Raw genomic sequence first — 18,037 nt, 5'->3', positions numbered from 1 at the left:
AGAAAAAAATGCCCTTTGATACAGAATAAATGTCTGTAATAGCCATAGCTCTCCTGAATATTTTTAATGTGATTTCTCTTTACTGACTACAGCTTTGCATAAGTGTATTGTTAATTGCTTCATTTGTAGTGGATTTTTTTTCCTGTTACACTTTTAACCTTCAACAGACAAAGAATACTAAGGGTGGGGGAGTGTATGCATGCTTATTTATTCGTTTATTTTAGGTACTGAGCTCCAAGCTGATGCCAACTGCAGATGATGAAATGGCAAGAAACTGTGCCAAGTCTTTCTGTGAAAACTTCCTCAGAGCAGGAGGCTTGAGGTTAGATTTCAAAATCTTGACTCAATTTATAACGCTTCGTTTAGTTAGCAGTTCTGCATGGGTTCTGATTTCCACACTGTAGCACACTAGTAAACCTGTCAGCTTCTTTTTCAGAGAAAAAAAATCAACTCAAAGCTGTTTTTTCATTATCCAGTGTCTGAAAAGCTACTGTAGCTACCATAGCAATGTAACAGAGTACATGTTGTTAAACCCCAAAATAAGATTAGGCACAGATAAGCTTGTGAAGTGTAGCTTTTACTAAGGTAGTTGTTATTTGGATAGATAGCATTTAAGTGTTTCAGTTCAAATTTGCAAGTGTGTACGTTACACTATGTCCTGCATAGATACCAGTGGACATTTTAAGCAGGCAAAGCATAGCTCGTGCAGTGGGAACCAAACTGAATTTTACAGTCTCCAAAATTCAGACCCTTCAGATAAGAGTTGAGGCACAGTGTGAGTGGTTTGGAAGACCTGGCAATACTACTTGTGCTTGTGTCAGACTTGCCATGTATGTGTTGTTCTTGGTAATTCTATCCGCTCCCCCCCGCCCCATAGATCCTGAAGCATTTTCCAGCAGGAACAAAAAGCTTCCATTTGTAGATGTAGGAGGGGAAAATGGGGATGTTAGTCTCCAAAGATGCCGGTTTGGCAGTTTTAACTGGCACTCAGCTGACTGAATAGGAGGAGGGAAGGATAGAGATAAATTAATTGCAGCTCTCTCCTAATGTAAAACATTTTCAAACGGAGTCTGTCTTATTGATTTGTTCTTAAGTTTGGTGGTGAATGTGATGCAGAGAGATTCCATCCCATCAGAAGTAGACTATGAAACAAGACAGGGAGTCTATTCCATCTGCCTGCAACTTGCAAGGTATGTAATTGCTTTTCATTAGAGAAAGTGCTGCTTTCTTGGCTTTTAGAGTGCGGCTTGTAATATGTAAGATTAATTGGTACTTTGAGTTCTGTTTCATTCACTTGCTGTGAACATTCAAAAACAAGCCTGACGTTTTTGCTCTATGAATGTAGGTTCTTGCTTGTTGGCCAGACAATGCCTACCTTACTGGATGAGGATTTCATTAAAGATGGGGTAGAAGCATTGTCCTCACGCCCCTTCCGTAATGTCAGCCGACAAGCAAGTAGGCAGATGTCCATTTGTGGAACACCTGAGAAGTCATCCTACCGACAGCTCTCTGTGTCTGATAGATCCTCCATTAGGGTAGAAGAAATCATACCAGCAGCAAGAGTTGCCATACAAGTAAGGAAGTGTTTGATTTATGGTGATGTAGCGGTGTGGTCTCCAGTGACAGCTGTATAACTCCTGGATTTTTAATCAAAAGTCTACCTTTTATACAGGTTCTTGCCCAGGCTCCATTTAAAAGCCTCTGAAAATCCTGACCATCAGTTTCTTTTCCCAATCTTGATCTGAATTTTAACATAGTCTCAGAAATTATTTTGGCAGTACAAAGGGAAGCAGTACCCCAAAAGTGCTTACCAGAAATAGATCTACACAGAAATGTTACTTGTGATTTATTTTCAGTCACGCTTAACTCTAAGATCTTATTCTTGTTAATTTTCTGTGAATAGAAAGGAGAAGGTTCCTGTTTGAACTTGTGGTGTATAGTCCATGTTTCTTTGAATTAGAAATTTTGGGCAAGATTTTTGTTTCAAATAGCTCATTAAAAATTGAATTTGCTTGATGGTACCCTGGGGAAAAAGGAAATTTTTATTTTCAATACTTTAAGAAAATGCTATTTTCCCCTTTAATAGGCATGTCAGTGTAATTAACCTGAGGCTGGCTATTTACTAAAACAATCTAATCTGACAAGAACTCAACCCATTTGAAAGTTGAGTCCAGTTGAAAGAAACTTCATAGTTAATGTAATAAGTATGCTATGTTAGGTTCTTGGGCAGTGCTTCTCAAATGGATTGATATGGTTGAAATCAGCATGCCTAACTCCAGATAGGGGAAACGGGTATCTACCCTAGTGAAGAATTTAAAAACAAACTACTTCCTATTAAGGGAGCAATACTGATCCTTCCTTGGGAACAAAAAGGCTCTTGTATCCTTGAGCCCGCTTAGAGAAGAGGAAGGAAAACAAATCCAAATGTCAATTTGACGTGATCCAGAAGATACATTCCTCTTATCCCTGTGATTAACAAAGGCTCTTGAATATTGCAGAAGTAACTGTTGTTTCTTGTTCCTTCAGACTATGGAGGTGAATGATTTCACTTCCACAGTGGCTTGCTTCATGCGACTCTCTTGGGCTGCTGCTGCAGGACGACTGGACCTCGTGGGAAGTAGTCAGCCAATAAAAGAGAGCAACACTTTATTTCCTGCTGGGATTCGAAACAGACTTAGCAGCTCAGGTAGGTTAACTATGTCTCTAAACCAATCTAAAGAAAGTGTTTGGTTTATTCTTAATTGAACACTTTCAAAGCTTGAAGCTGAATTCATTAGAGTTGGACTTGATGATCCTCTTGGGTCCCTTCCAACTCAGGATGTTATATGATTGAATTACATAAATCTGAGCAAAAAGCTTTACATTCATGTGGCATTTGGAGACATGGCATTTGGAGAAGTTTTTTAAATTGCAGAGAACTGACCAGAAGCTGGAAACATCTGAAAAATGTAATGGATTACAGCACTTGTTCATTTCTTAATGCAGGAAGTAATTGCAGTTCAGGAAGCGAAGGAGAGCCAACTGCGCTGCACGCTGGTATCTGTGTGAGACAGCAGTCCGTATCCACCAAAGATGCTCTGATTGCTGGAGAAGCTTTGTCTCTCTTAGTAACCTGCCTTCAGCTACGCAGTCAGCAACTAGGTATGAAATAGAATTGGATTACTCACTATTTGGAATACAAGTAAGGTAGGGGAAGGCTTTTGGAGACAGACAAGTAAAAAAAAAAACCCATGGGAAACTTCTGGCTTTGTAAGCTGAAACAGCTCAAGTTAAAAACACAAAATTTCATTAAAAAATACAGGGGTTTTTTTCCAGAACTGAAGAACAGGTGGCATGAAACAAGGCATGTAGTGCTGTGCCTTAGTGAAATGTTTTGGGAAAGCTGAGTTACTGCCAGTGTATAAATATTTGCACTGGCTTTGAAGTATGTAATTCTGTAAGTGCTGCTGTTTGCATAGCTAGTGTTTAGTACTTGAACCTTTGTGTACAGGAAGTGTATACATTGGTGGTGGTGGAAGGCGAAGGAAAACGCTGTTATAACGTGGTGCCATGTTGTCGGGGGGATATCCTCTAGGTCCTATGGTATTTTAATGCAAGACTGTAGCTGACTTATTTTAAATTATTATTTTAAAAAAGATAGCCTGGTACTCTTCTGTTCTAGGATCTTTTTACAATTTGCCTTGTGTTGCCGATTTCATCATTGATATACTGCTTGGATCACCAAGTGCTGAGGTGAGGGTCTTTCTCTGAAAACTTCTTAAATGTTATACTTCTGAAATGTGTGCACTTTGATCATTTATGATGGTCTGAAGATAAATTGTTCATTACAAATATTCCCACAGTTTTTTGTATTTGAATGAATAACCTTTGTATAATTGTTAGTAATTCCAGTATCTAGTGATGTGTTGATAGAAAATGCTGAAGTATTACATTCTTTAGGCTTGTTTAATCCATGAGGCGCACAGGACTGTGCTCTGGCTAGTCTAAAGAAAATACTCTCATTTTGGTGAGACAAATTCTGTAGAACTAGCACTTTAGGGAAAGTTCCAAGTAACTTTCATCTCAAAAGATTTGGGTAAGATTTAATAAACTCTTCTGAACTCTTGAAAAATTCTTCCAAATGTCAGAACCCTCCTAAAATTAATTCTTTCTGATTTAAGATTATTCTGGATATTCTAAAATCTAAAGATTTTCAAGTCACGCTGCTTCATTTCATTGCATCTCATATATTTTGCATGAAGTCATTGCATCTTTTCCCCCTTATCTGAATTTATTATCTGTGTTTAATATAGCATCAGAGTTTTTAGCTCAGGGATGAAAGTGAATTGCTAAATCCCTATAAACAGAGAAACCTTGGCTGGCGGGTGCAGAGCTCATAGTCTGGTTTACACAAGCTTTTCAATGTCTATTTTTTTCTGTCAGATTTCTAACAAAACAGAAGTGTGGTTTTTGCAACCTTTGAGCAACTGCTAGTGTTTGACAATGACACTGTTTCAGATTCGTCGTGTTGCCTGTGACCAGTTGTACACCCTTAGTCAGACAGACACATCAGCTCACCCAGATGTACAAAAGCCAAACCAGTTTCTCCTGAGTGTTGTTCTTGGTGCCCAGCTGCCTCTTTGGTCACCAACCAGCATCATGAGAGGAATCAACCAGAGGTAAGTCAGATGCGTGTTTATTGAGGAATCAAATCTATCACATTTTTAAATGAGTAGCGCTGTGGAAGCTCTTGAGGCACAAGGGATTAGGACTTCGCAAGTCTGTAGAAAGTAGACATCCCTGTCAGGCCCCAGATAGTTTTGGAAGTATGTAAATTGAAGGGAAATAAAGCTGAATTCTCAAAGTACAACTCTTCCTCTGTGAACTCTTATAGTTCAGCTTACTTTACTTCCCATTCAGGAGGTGGTAATTGCTAAATAGGCCTGCTTTTTCTAGGATGTGGTCATGGCAGTCAGAACCTGGCTGGAATCCTGCACGAGGCATAGAGGCGACGGGATGTATGACAGTAACATTGAATTTATTTGATAGTATTGCATAGATCCAGATCAGAAACCAATCCTAAAGGCTCCGGCCTTTACAGTGATGTCTTGTTGCTTATGTTACCCATTACACCTGTAAAAACTGTAGGTGTCAGTCCTGTTAACTTGTCCCTGATGGGCCAGAGGTTGTTGAATTTAATAGTAACTTTAAGCAGCAATTTCTAGAAGAATCTGAATAGAGGAGTAACTGAGAAGTTAAAACATGTTGTTTTATCGTTGTCTGATAATTAAAATTGTTATGAGGTGAAGGAAGAAAGCAGGATTAAATGTTATTCATAACATTCAGAAGTAGCTGTTGGGAAGGAATTTGTTTTAAAGCTGTAGCATGTGCATGCACAAGCATACCTAGATAGCTATGCTATTTTGGATTAGATGGACAGAGCGCACAGACCTTAAAAGCAACTGCTTAGAAAAAAGTTTCTGATTTTAAATTAAACCTTTCTTCTGTTTGTACCTGTTTCAGACTTTTGTCCCAGTGTACAGAATATTTTGACCTGAGATGCCAGTTATTGGATGACCTCACATGTAAGTATCTACAGGCACACATGTCATTCTAATTGCACCTTCCAAGCATGTCTTCCTTCTGTAGACAAGATGTGGAATTGCCTTCACGGAGGGGTTACTATACATGAACTTGATGTGACCTGCCAGTGTGCTGGCTGTCCTGTGTTAATGCCTGGCATGGACTGTTCTTGGCATTCAGTAACAGCAAGGCAACTCGCTCCTTTTGGAAAGTGAAATGAGTTCCTTTGTGGAAGGTATACTTTGTACACATTGTGGGGGAAACTAGACCATTACCAAATTGTTTTAAATTCTTTCTATTTGTATTCTACATTTATAGAGCTGTTAATTTTTCTGGGTTTTCTTTTTCTCTTGAAGCATCAGAAATGGAACAGCTAAAGATAAGCCCAGCTGCCATGCTAGAAGATGAGATCACGTGGCTAGACAATTTTGAACCCAACCGCACAGCTGAGTGTGAAACCAGTGAAGCTGATAACATCCTGTTAGCAGGACACTTGAGGCTCATCAAGACTCTCCTTTCACTTTGTGGGGCAGAGAAGGAGATGGTTGGTAGGTATCCCTTTTTAGTCTAAAATGACTAGACTAGTGTGAATTCTGCATAGCACTAACAGATGACTTGATCAGTAGACAGTACGTGTGAAGACATTATAATACATTGGTAGAAGTGATACAGAGCTATAAGGAGTAATTTTGGCAGTACCTTTGTTGTACCTTTGACATTTGATAAAATATTTGGATATGTTTTTTGTTGATATGGTGCTATTAAGTGATTCTGCTATTATGGAACACCTTTTGACATTTGCAGTGATAATGTAAGTACTTAACAGTAGATGTGGATTACTGTGTTATAGGTTCATCTTTGATTAAGCCATTGTTGGATGATTTCCTCTTCCGAGCATCCAGGATTATTCTGAACAGCCATTCTCCAGCAGGCAGTGCTGCAATCAGTCAGCAAGACTTTCATCCAAAGTAAAAATTTTTTTTTTGTTTATGTTGGGTTTTGTCCTAGATCTCATGAATGCAAATGTCACACTGAGGCTACAGATACTAGGATTTAATACCAGTGTTAGAGCATTTCTCCAGTTCTCTACATTTTCTACATAAGCGTCCAAACAGCATTTTTGTAAGCTTTTGTGTGACCCAAAACCTTTGCTTTTCTGTACTTCCAAAGTCTGTGCTTTGTTTGTTAGATCAATGATGAACTGTAAGCACAACTGAGTGCTGATTTCATGAGTCCAAAGAGTACTCCTTTAGCTCATCATTGCTTGGGAAGTTGGCTAAATTGGAGCACAAGCAGGAAATTAACTTTCCAAGCCCCTTGTAAATGAGAATCTCAACGGTTCCACTATTTTCTTTTTCCCTTCAAAAGAACTACATTTTGTAAAAAGCTAATGCCAAGCAAGTCTCCTTGCACCTGAGATAGCTGATAATAGCCCAGAATGGATCAAATGGGGAAAAAAAGAGTGGGCTTTCTCTTTCCTGTCACACCTGCCTTCTGTTATTGCCATACAATATCTGAAGGGATGGGTAAATCGGCTTGTGTGGAGTTTTGTGCTGCTGCAGCTGGATTGCTTACAGTACACTGTATAGTTGATATTAGAGTTGGATCAGGCATATCCACACTGCCTTTCCACAAACCTTAAAGAAGGTTCCAGTGGAGCATTTAGGAACCCCTGAACTGAATGGGACTTGCTACACCTTAGTATTTTGCTCCAGCTTTGCTCCATTGGAGTTCATCTCAAGCATGCTCTTTTGTTTGCTTAAAGTAAATAAAGCCTTTTCTTCGGCCTTTAGAAGAAAGGGCTAGTGTGTTTGATCCACTGAAAAGAGCTAAGTAGAAGTGCTTTGTACTGGTCTAGCACAGCTTGGGTCTAAGGTCCTCTCTTGTAGCAAGTAAGTTATCTGGTCTAGCTCTTTCAAAGCTTGTCTCCCTGTAAATAAGTCATTATGTCTCCTTCAGTGTTACAGTGATAGAGAATATCTGTCTGTTTGTCCTCAGACATACAACCAATTCTGTGTCTTCTTTATAGGGCACCTACTTTTCCTTGCTACTGAATGTTAACAATGGGTGTTTGCTACTGAATGTTAACAACGGGTGTCTCCATGTCAGTAAGGGAGGCTTATTTAAAGGAGTGTTCCTGGTGCTGCTCTTCTGATTCGATTCTTCCCTTCCCTAAGAAAGAAAAAACAGCACTCTGCAGTCTCTCAGGAGTGTTTTTATCATTTAAAGTGTTCCTTTTGAACATTAATTGTCACTTGTTCTGAGTAATAGGGCTTTCTGGAATTAGAAATAATTGAGTCATCTACAAAATAGATCTCAAATGTGGTTTTCTTTTCAGGTGCAGTACAGCAGATAGCCGATTAGCTGCTTATGAAGTGTTAGTAATGCTGGCTGATAGCTCACCTTCCAATCTCCAGCTTATTACAAAAGAGCTGCTTTCTATGCATCACCAGTGTGACCCTGCGCTTACCAAGGAGTTTGATGTAAGCAAGAAACCTTTTTAGATTTGCATTAGCGTGGTTTTGGAGTACTGTGTATGATGTACTTAACTGCTCCATTCATGAAACTTCCATGGTCTTCAATTTAAAATGAGAAAAAGCAGATAAGAGTAAATGCAGACCCATTTGATCTTCCTCAGAAGCAAATACTCCAGTGAGTCTTTGTCAGTTATTATCTGGATAAGAAAGAAGTATTTCCTAAATATCACCAATTTTATTTAGATACATTTTAGGCCATTTTTAACAGTTTTGTGCAAAGTGTTAAATATCTAAATGACCAAATATAGCGCTCTTGCAATCTTTCAGAATTTATATTCGTGGTTTTCCATTAAATTTCTTTTAACAGCTCATATAAAGCTAATTATAAAAGCCATAGTGTGTTGTTGGAGTATCATGCTTTTTATAACTGACTGGGACAAAAAAATGTGTTTCTCATTCTAGTATCTTCCACCAGTGGATAGTCGCTCCATTTCAGGATTTGTGGGACTGAAGAATGGTGGTGCTACGTGTTACATGAATGCTGTCTTCCAGCAGCTATATATGCAGCCTGGTCTTCCAGAGGTAATTGGTTCAACATCCAGTAAAGTCCTCTTTTTGGAATTACTGTCACCTGAACTGCAAGTTCATCTTAGCACCATTTGTAAATTAATTGTTTAAATAAAAATAAAACTAAAACTGTATATGTGCATGTGTGTGCATAAATAAATACACACAATAAATACATAAATTATAAGTTGTTGTGCTGTGCGTCATGACAATTTACAGTAATAATTTTGCCAAGAACCAATTTAATAAGGTTATTTGTTTCCTTCCAGGCCTTGCTTTCTATTGATGATGATACAGACAATCCAGATGACAATGTGTTCTATCAAGTTCAATCTCTTTTTGGTCATTTGATGGAAAGCAAGCTACAGTATTATGTACCTGAGAACTTTTGGAAGGTATTACATCTTTTTGTTTAGACTACTTAACAAAAACTTTTTGTTTCTTACTTAACAAGTAATAATTTATTCAGCCTTTTCTCATTGCAGAATTTCTAGAGATAAAGTAAGTTCTACTTCAAAGAGTCAAAACGTAAAAATAACAAATGTCTTTAAAAAAAAAATCACTTTCTTTAGTGATATGTATATGGAACAACCACCTTTTTATATATATTTATACTTTATATAGATTTTCAAGATGTGGAATAAGGAACTTTATGTTAGAGAGCAACAGGATGCTTATGAGTTCTTCACCAGTCTTATAGATCAAATGGATGAGTACCTCAAGGTAAAAACCTCAAGGATTTCTTTCCTTGTTTATAGGCATCTCCTTGGTACCTTTTCTCTTTCTCCTTTGTTCTTCAGAAAAGAAGGCAGAGAGCCATTTGGCTTATTTTATAATCTACATAGTATTCAGAGGTTTAAAATTCCTATTGCTTTCTTGGTCTTTCACTCTGCAATATATCCAACTGATGCCTAACTTTACATCTCCAACAGAAAATAGGAAGAGACCAAATATTTAAGAATACTTTTCAAGGAATCTTCTCTGATCAGAAGATCTGCAAGGACTGTCCTCACAGGTAATGTTAAATTTAGTGCATTAGTTACCAAGTTATGTGCTCCCACAACTATTAAAATATGTAGGTCAAAATAGCATAAGAAGGTAGAGACATGCCTTTGTGAGCATCACAGCTGTTGATAACTATGGGGCAAATGCAATATTCTTCCCTAAGCATATGTCTTGTTAATGCAAGTTGGATGGGTTCTACTCTGTCAATGCCTTGACTATTTTTCTTCTTGAATTTAGGTATGAGCGCGAGGAAGCCTTCATGGCTCTCAACCTCGGTGTGACTTCATGTCAAAGTCTGGAAATATCATTGGATCAGTTTGTTAGAGGAGAAGTTCTGGAAGGAAGCAATGCGTACTACTGTGAAAAATGCAAAGAAAAGGTATTGGTTCTTAATGTATGCGAAAGAAGATTCAGCTGTAGCTTGATATTTTCTTAAGCATTACATAGTCATAGAAGCCACGCTTAGGTACTGCTTACTCTTTCTACACTGAAGACATAATCAAAAGGTTAAATCCATAAATCCATGCAGATAGCAGTCTTCGTTCCCTGTAACTCGTATTGTAGACTGAACATTTAGAGGGATGGCAGGATGGTAAAATGTTCTGTAACATACCAGCCCGCTGCACAAACTCAGTGATACCTGTAACAGTACCCTATCTGTATGTATTATAGTCATCCTGTGGTCATCCTGCCTCCTGGGGCTGTATTGTACATCAGTTCAAGATGGCTGGAATTGTGCATCTGTAGAAGAATAGTACAGAATGCTTGAGATATATAAATAGAGGTGATACTCTTTTTTTCTTTTTAAGAGAACTACAGTGAAGCGCACGTGCATTAAGGTCTTACCTAGCCTGTTGGTGATTCACCTGATGAGATTTGGCTTTGATTGGGAGAGCGGACGTTCTATTAAATATGATGAACAAATAAGGGTAAGAAAACTTTCCTGTATGGCCCCCCCCCACCACTGCTTTGTGGAGTGGACAGTGGAGTGGACTCTCACTCTTCCTATTCATTCTTCCTTCTTTTCCCCACATTTTGATACAGGGATTTTGAGTACGTGGTACACTTACAACATGATCATGCTACAAGTATTTTTTTCTTAGAGCTTTCCTTGTCTGTAACATTCTAGGGGTCCTTTCAGAAAGCAAGAGCAAAAAACTCCGTAAAGACATTTTATTTAACTTCTGTGTCATAAGGATAAAAAGTTGAAGTACCATGTTTTCCTTTGCTGTTCCCAGTGTGGGAAGTATTAATACAATTCTCATAAAATTACACTAAGCATGTACACAATATAACCTCTCAGTTAATCTGAAATATCTCTTCAAACAGTTTCCCTGGATGCTGAACATGGAACCTTACACTGTGTCAGGGATGGCTCGCCAGGACTCATCCTCGGAAGTGGGGGACAACGGTAGAAACACAGATCAAGGAGGCGGAGGCTCCCCAAGGAAGAAAGTTGCCCCTACAGAAAACTATGAGCTTGTTGGTGTGATTGTTCACAGTGGCCAGGCACATGCAGGGCACTACTACTCCTTTATAAAGGACAGGAGGTAATGGCCAGGAAGATTTGTGTGGGGTGTTCGAGAGCGGTCTAAAGACTACTTGTTTTGGGAAGACATAGTGAGCCGTTCAGAGCTCTATTGGAAGCACTCTTCCCTTAACACCCAACACTGAGAGCGTTAAGACAATAACATGAGACAACTTACTATAAGTCTCAGGAATTCTTATGTACTTTGTATTGCTGTTTGAGGGCTTCCTATGACATTTAGTTGCAGGTGACGTGCTTCTCATATTTTTAATCAAGCTTATTTTTTTTTTAAATTAAACTTTTACATTGATTGAACTAAGCTTTCTATTTACTGTCAAAACAAATGTGATTTCAGGGTTGTCATTTCTAGGGTATTCAGGGTGGTTTGTTTTTTTACTAGACAATCAAGTAACTTTGTTTCTGTTGTGTTTCTGTTCTGTTTTGATCACAGGGGATGTGGAAAAGGAAAGTGGTATAAATTTAATGACACCGTTGTCGAAGAATTTGATTTAACTGATGAAACTTTGGAATATGAATGTTTTGGTGGAGAGTATAGGCCTAAAGTCTATGATCAATGTAAGCAGAAGTACAGATTGTTTTACAGTAACTTTATATTTTGTACTGGTTCTCAGCAGAGGTAGAGCTCAGTCCATTATATCTACTTTGAGTGACTTGGTCTAATAATCCTTACGAAGCAGTTTTTTCCTAACGTCTTCTTTACTGAAGGACATAACAGCTTGTATATGGCCCAGTATTAATTGAACCATATTCACTGTTGTTCAGCACTTTGTAGACTTAGTAGCAGAGGAGATTCAAAAGTAAAATGGCACCTTCTTAAAATAGTTAAGAAAAAAAAACAAGCACACAAAACAGGCCTTGTTTTAGATTAGTGAAAATGACTGTGGGTAGAACATGGTGTGGCATCATATAGTTAAACTTTTCAATGTTCTAAAGAATTAATTCCAAATACATTTTCACCAATAATCACTTGTTTCATAATTCTGATAATTATCTTTTTAAAATACGTATGCTTTTTGCAAAAATATTTTAGAATTCAGGTTTTTTTATTTGCTAACATAGACTGATGTTTTGACAAATAACTTTATACCGCCACAATGTATATTACTTGCACACCCAGTTTCACTTCCCTATAGGAATGAAAAAGGTACTAAACTTTCAAAGGTGGTGTGGTTTAACCCCAGCCAGCAACTAGTGACCACACAGCTGCTCGCTCACTCCTGCCCCTTGGTGGAACAGGGGAGAGAATCGGAAAAAATTTTCTCACCCATGGTGAGAAAACTCGTGGGTTGAGATAAAAACGGTTTAATAGGTAAAGCAAAAGCTGTGCGCACAAGCAAAGCAAAACAAGGAATTCATTCACCCCTTCCCATCTGCAGGCAGGTGTTCAGCCATCTCCAGGAAAGCAGGGCTCCATCACACTTAACGGTTACTTGGGAAGACAAACGCCATCACTCCGAACGTCCCCCTCTTCCTTCTTTTTCCCCCAGCTTTATCTGCTGAGAACGATGTCATATGGTGTGGAATATCCCTTTGGTCAGTTGGGGTCAGCTGTCCCAGCTGTGTGCCCTCCCAACTCCTTGTACACCCCCAGCCTACTCGCTGGTGGGGTGGGGTGAGAAGCAGAAAAGGCCTTGACTCTGTGAAGGCACTGCTCAGCAATAGCGAAAACATCCCTGTATTATCAACACTGCTTTCAGCACAAATCCAAAACACAGCCCCATACTAGCTACTGTGAAGAAAATTAACTCTATCCCAGCCAAAACCAGCACAAAAGGCCTTCATCGAATGCCTTCTCTCCCATCAGCTAACCCTTACCCTGATGTGCGTCGGCGCTACTGGAATGCCTATATGCTGTTTTACCAGAGAGTGTCTGATCAGAACTCTCCGGTCTTACCAAAGAAAAGTCGAGTGAGTGTTGTGCGTCAAGAAGCTGAGGACCTCTCATTGTAAGTTCCTCTTGTGTCTGTAAAGTTTCTTATGTTCCTATCTAGGCCCTATCTCCAGAACTAAGAAATTAATAATTCCTGTTCAACAAAGGATTATACTGACCCTTCTGTTGTTTTGTTTTTCAAGCTGCTTAATGAATAGTATTTTATTGCTTTTATAATTTCCTCTTCCATACTGCTGTTACTATTGCAGTAAGAAGTTCAAGCTGACTGACAGCCTTACGAAGTACTTAAACTGTCATCTAAATTTGCCTTAAGATAATACTGGCTGTACTTGTATTTTAAACTTGAACTGTAGATGTCATAGGATTTCATTATTAACCTTGAGCTTGTATATATTTCAGATCTGCTCCATCTTCACCAGAAATTTCACCGCAGTCATCGCCTCGACCCCATAGGCCCAACAGTGACCGCCTCTCCATCTTGACCAAGCTGGTTCGAAAAGGAGAAAAAAAGGGACTTTTTGTAGAGAAAATGCCTGTGCGGATATATCAGGTAGAGCACTCCAAAAGTGGAGACTAAGTTCTACTCATAGGAAATTTAAGCACATAGTAAGAGAAACACAGTAACTTTGATGGTGGCCTTGAAGTTATTCCCTTCTTGACAGCAAAGCTAGAAGATAATTCTGGATTCTGACATAAAGTTATTAACAAGCTGCTCAGTGGTACATTATTGTAAGTTTTGCTGTCTGTTCTCACAAAATTGACCCATCATTCTTTGCTTTGAAGAAGCTGCAGGCAAGTTAGTCAAATATGAGATAATGGCAGCAGTCAGCATGCAAGCAGGGAGAGATGAGAGCAGAGAAGATGCTTCATTTGAAGTACACTCGAGGAAGAATGGAGAAGATGGCAAATTACAGTCATCCTCTAGTTCCTGCATTCACAAGAATGTAAAAAGGGGAGAAGAGAAACCAAAACCAGCTCCAATTCTGTTCATGTCTCTTAGCTTATGTAGTACTGAATATGTTCTCAAAGGGGAAAACAAGGATGTTGAAGGCAACTTTAGAAGTCAGGGCTGAAAATGGAGGTGTGATGGCATTGGCAGAGCAGTGGGAGAATGGTAGAACCTGGATATCGGTTAGCTGTCATAAGAGGAAGGTCTCAGTCTGCAGGCCTGCAGCTCTGGTCCGTACAGGAGAGGATACAATCTTGCATACATTTGGTCTTCTGAACACCATCCTGCTGATCTGCACATGCGCAAGAGGGCCTACGTCACATACACAGTCAGAATAAACTGTGTAGGCTATGTGTGGCCCTCCACATGGGCTGTATTAGGGCATTAATAGGCATTTTAGGCATTCGTGTATCTGGGGCTGTATTATTACAATAAACAGAACTTGGCTCAAATTTATTGAGAGTCTTTCAGCAAAATCTCATTTGAAAAATGAGGGGCTTGGCATTTAAGTACATTATTGTGGCTGCAGCTTTTAATTATACCATGGTTCCTTGCTCTGTACGTGTAAGTTTGCTAAGCAAGCCCTTCAGGTTTGAAGGATGCTCTCTTGGCTTTTTTATTAAAAGCAAGCAAAAATTAGAACTTATCAGCAACTTCTTCCTTTTTTCTTTTCCCTTAATGGTCAAATGATTAAGTCTCTCATCTGTTGTCTTGTGTTTTGTAATATCTTTGGAAGAAAATCACTAGTTTTATACAAATCTTCTAAGTCTCCTATATGTATTTTTCCCCTCTGCTGAAGTAGTGATTCAGAGCATGAACAGAATAGGTCTGACACTGGTTTTTAGACACCACACGTATTTACATAAAAGATGCAATTTTAGTTAGAGAAATGTACTTTGACATTTTAAATTTTTTTTGCCTTCTTTTACAGATGGTGAGAGATGAAAACTTGAAATTTATGAAGAACAGAGATGTATACAGCAGTGACTACTTCAGTTTTGTTCTGTCATTAGCTTCACTGAATGCTGTAAGTACCTAGATTTTAATCTTAGAGTATTCAGAATATGTTGGGTAGAAAGGGCCACAGAAGCTACTTGGGTCACAACCAGGAAAACTGGAAGAGAAGGGTTGACATGATTTTTCTTTTCCGGCTGAGCAGTTCATTGTCTCCAATAATTTTTCACGCTGATAACACCTGTCTCAAAGCTGACTCTGGCCTCCTGTTCTAGTAGTGGGAGAAACATTGTGCCGTAGTAAAATTTATGAAGTAACACACCTTTTTCAGTGATGCAAACTGAGCTCTAGAAGGACAGAAATTCCTCTCTATATGGAAGATCCAAAAGTTGGTGTTGGTCACCTCAAAGTTGATAGACTTTCCTTGGAAATACAGTTTACTAATTAAGTTTTTTCTAAATGGAGTAATAAACAAACCGGTATTTATTAAATTAAATCCAAAGATCTAGTGGGCCTTACAGCAAGTTTGTTCCTGTTTTAGCATATTTGTTAACTAGCATAGTCAGCACTGGAGACTGTTTTTCCCACAGAAAAATGCTTTATTTTTTCCAAATGAAGTAAATTACTTGAATAGAACACGCTGATGTGTTTTAAGAGACAGCATATGTGCTGCAGGCATACTTCTGCTCTGAAGTAAATTTGATGTTTCTTTCAGACTAAGGTAAAGCATCCTTATTATCCATGCATGGCAAAGGTGAGCTTACAGCTGGCAGTCCAATTCCTCTTCCAAACCTATCTCCGAACCAAGAAGAAACTCAGGTAAGGCCTTGTTCTGGGTATTGTAACAACATATTCTGAGGTTTTCGTGCTTGTTGTACCTACAGCACCTTGAAATAAATACTGTGGGTAGCACAGACATTCACAGGAGTAGCAATACCTTTCTGCTTTGCATTGGAATCCCATTGCAAAGAAATCTGAGAGAGGAAGGAGGGTCATACATAACCTGACAGTTTGCTGCCTCTCCCAGCTATCCATTATTTTGGTGGTAGTGGATTGGGCATGGAAAGGTTTTAATGGATTTAAAGACAGCAAGTTATTCCAAAATACTTCTCTAAGTGTTTTTGTCTTAAGCCATCTAATGTATGTTCAATTAAAGTAAAAATTCTTTCTGTTTGGCAATCAAGAAACATGGCTTAGGTTTTGGAGGTGTTTTTTCTCTTTCATTACTGACAGTTGTCCCTGTTTTGTTGAAGGGCTGATACAGAAGAATGGATTGCCACCATAGATGCATTGCTCTCCAAAAGCATTGATGCTTGTCAGTGGTTAGTTGAATATTTTGTTGGGCCAGAGGGCCGAGAGCTTGTAAAGTAAGTACTGGTAATTCTGTCTTAGGTGTTTTGTGTCTCATGTATGGATAAAGCTTCCTAATAACGTGATCTGGTGTATACTGATGTATTCCTGAAGAGTTGACCGTACACATTCTTTAAAGAGACACTCTAGATAATCACTTAGGTTTTTATTTCTAGTATTTTCTCTGATTGTGCAGCTTTCTGAGTAATTCTGAAAATCTAATAAAATAGTGCAGTGTACGTGGAGGACAATGCATATGTTTAATTCAGTGGAGTGCCTTGGAATATATTTAAGTTTATGTCTAGTCACTCCTGCAAGTGGAGAAAGCGTTTGGGGTAAGGTAAGTTAAATACTTACTTGACAAATACCACAGATAAACTGGAAAGCATTTTTCTCGCCAAGCTCAAGATCAGCCAATAGGTGTTTTGAAAACACCCAAGACAAATTCTTGGAAAACTGACATGCTTAGAGAGGCGTGTCAATGTAAAGAAAATTTTGTCTTTGAAGTTGCATTGAAAGACAGGATCCTACTATAGCTTTTAGTTTTAACTTTTTTGTTACTTGAATGAATAAATATAAAGTAATACTATAGGCCTTACTAGTCACAAGCAGGAGTGCAGGAAAATAAGTTAAAGCTTATCCACAAAAGTACAATACAAGAAGTATCTGGACTGTTTTCCTTTTTAAAATAATAAATGCCACACTTAGTCATAGTAACTGTGTACACAATTCCAGTTCTATTTGCAGCTTCGCCTTTTATCTTCCAGGACTTTCCTCCTGGAATGCAGTGTAAGAGAGGTGCGAGTTGCTGTAGCCACTATTCTTGAAAAAACCCTCGACAGTGCCTTGCTTTATCAGGAGAAGGTTAGTGTCACCTCATCACCAATGATCCTGTTGGTTGTCTCTAACTAACGGCTCTTGCTGTGTTTGCAGACAACACTGTATGATTTGTAAATGACAAGGTGAAAGGCCCTCATCTTGATCGTGCTTGTAGCTCTTCATTTCTTGAATAGGTTAATGCTTGTCTTTTCCTACCCTAGGAGGTAACATGCTGCTATAATTCTCAGAGTTTAAGTTCAAAGTATTACTTATAAACAATTCTGCCTAATTTCAGCTTGTCTTACAAACTGGTATCACATATTCTTTTAATGGTTTGGAAACAGTGTTTTCTTAAGATTTATTCTCTTTTTTTGATTCCAGAAATCAGCTTAATTTTTCACTAATTCTCCTTCCTCACTCAGTCAGAAACCTATAGCAGTAATAACTGAGTTATGTTGTTCCAGAGAGACCATAAGTATGGTTATCATTCAAAGGTTTCATTTTCTATAAGAAAATCTTGGGAAGCAAGTTTGGGAAGTGCAGCTTTGTTACATTTTGCTGATCTTAGTATTCTAGGAAAACCCAGCAGGAAATTTGTGAAAAGGAGTAGAACATTTGTAGAATGCTTGAGATTTTACCGGTTTCTCTTGGGGTACCTGAGCCAAATCATTTGCATTAAGATAACTCAGACAGAAGCGTTATCTGTGTTCTGGCGTGTTCCTGTACGTTGTCACTGGGGGCTTGGACACTTTTAAATGTCCAAGCCTTGTTTAGTCTGAAATTTTTTTTTTTTTTTTTTTACATCAAACTTTAATATTTGATGCGATGGGATGTTTTTTCTATCCAGTTTCTGGGATCTATCCTTTTTCATCCAGTGTCATGGATGGAAGGCACTACTGTTGTACGGGCGTCTG

General features: G+C 38.6%; 1 protein-coding gene across 1 annotated transcript in view; it reads left to right on the top strand.

Moving 5' to 3' along the window:
- Nucleotides 1-18,037, top strand: part of USP24 (ubiquitin specific peptidase 24) — a 54,734-nt gene that overhangs the window by 25,266 nt on the left and 11,431 nt on the right. Inside the window, exons 30-54 of the mRNA XM_009319797.1 lie at nt 225-322; nt 1,095-1,190; nt 1,346-1,574; nt 2,527-2,686; nt 2,986-3,141; nt 3,662-3,732; nt 4,498-4,658; nt 5,503-5,564; nt 5,919-6,110; nt 6,413-6,530; nt 7,901-8,045; nt 8,502-8,621; nt 8,876-9,001; nt 9,231-9,329; nt 9,539-9,621; nt 9,849-9,990; nt 10,421-10,540; nt 10,941-11,161; nt 11,591-11,715; nt 12,965-13,106; nt 13,451-13,601; nt 14,932-15,027; nt 15,670-15,773; nt 16,208-16,321; nt 17,072-17,168. Coding sequence (XP_009318072.1) covers nt 225-322; nt 1,095-1,190; nt 1,346-1,574; nt 2,527-2,686; nt 2,986-3,141; nt 3,662-3,732; nt 4,498-4,658; nt 5,503-5,564; nt 5,919-6,110; nt 6,413-6,530; nt 7,901-8,045; nt 8,502-8,621; nt 8,876-9,001; nt 9,231-9,329; nt 9,539-9,621; nt 9,849-9,990; nt 10,421-10,540; nt 10,941-11,161; nt 11,591-11,715; nt 12,965-13,106; nt 13,451-13,601; nt 14,932-15,027; nt 15,670-15,773; nt 16,208-16,321; nt 17,072-17,168 — 3,228 coding nt within the window. The remainder of the gene's footprint in view (nt 1-224; nt 323-1,094; nt 1,191-1,345; nt 1,575-2,526; nt 2,687-2,985; nt 3,142-3,661; nt 3,733-4,497; nt 4,659-5,502; nt 5,565-5,918; nt 6,111-6,412; nt 6,531-7,900; nt 8,046-8,501; nt 8,622-8,875; nt 9,002-9,230; nt 9,330-9,538; nt 9,622-9,848; nt 9,991-10,420; nt 10,541-10,940; nt 11,162-11,590; nt 11,716-12,964; nt 13,107-13,450; nt 13,602-14,931; nt 15,028-15,669; nt 15,774-16,207; nt 16,322-17,071; nt 17,169-18,037) is intronic.

The sequence above is a fragment of the Pygoscelis adeliae genome, unplaced genomic scaffold (genome assembly GCF_000699105.1).
Source record: "Pygoscelis adeliae isolate BGI_AS28 unplaced genomic scaffold, ASM69910v1 Scaffold181, whole genome shotgun sequence".
NCBI lineage: Eukaryota > Metazoa > Chordata > Aves > Sphenisciformes > Spheniscidae > Pygoscelis > Pygoscelis adeliae.
The sequence above is the reverse complement of the archived record's forward strand: the minus strand, read 5'-3'. Positions and strand labels throughout refer to the sequence as shown.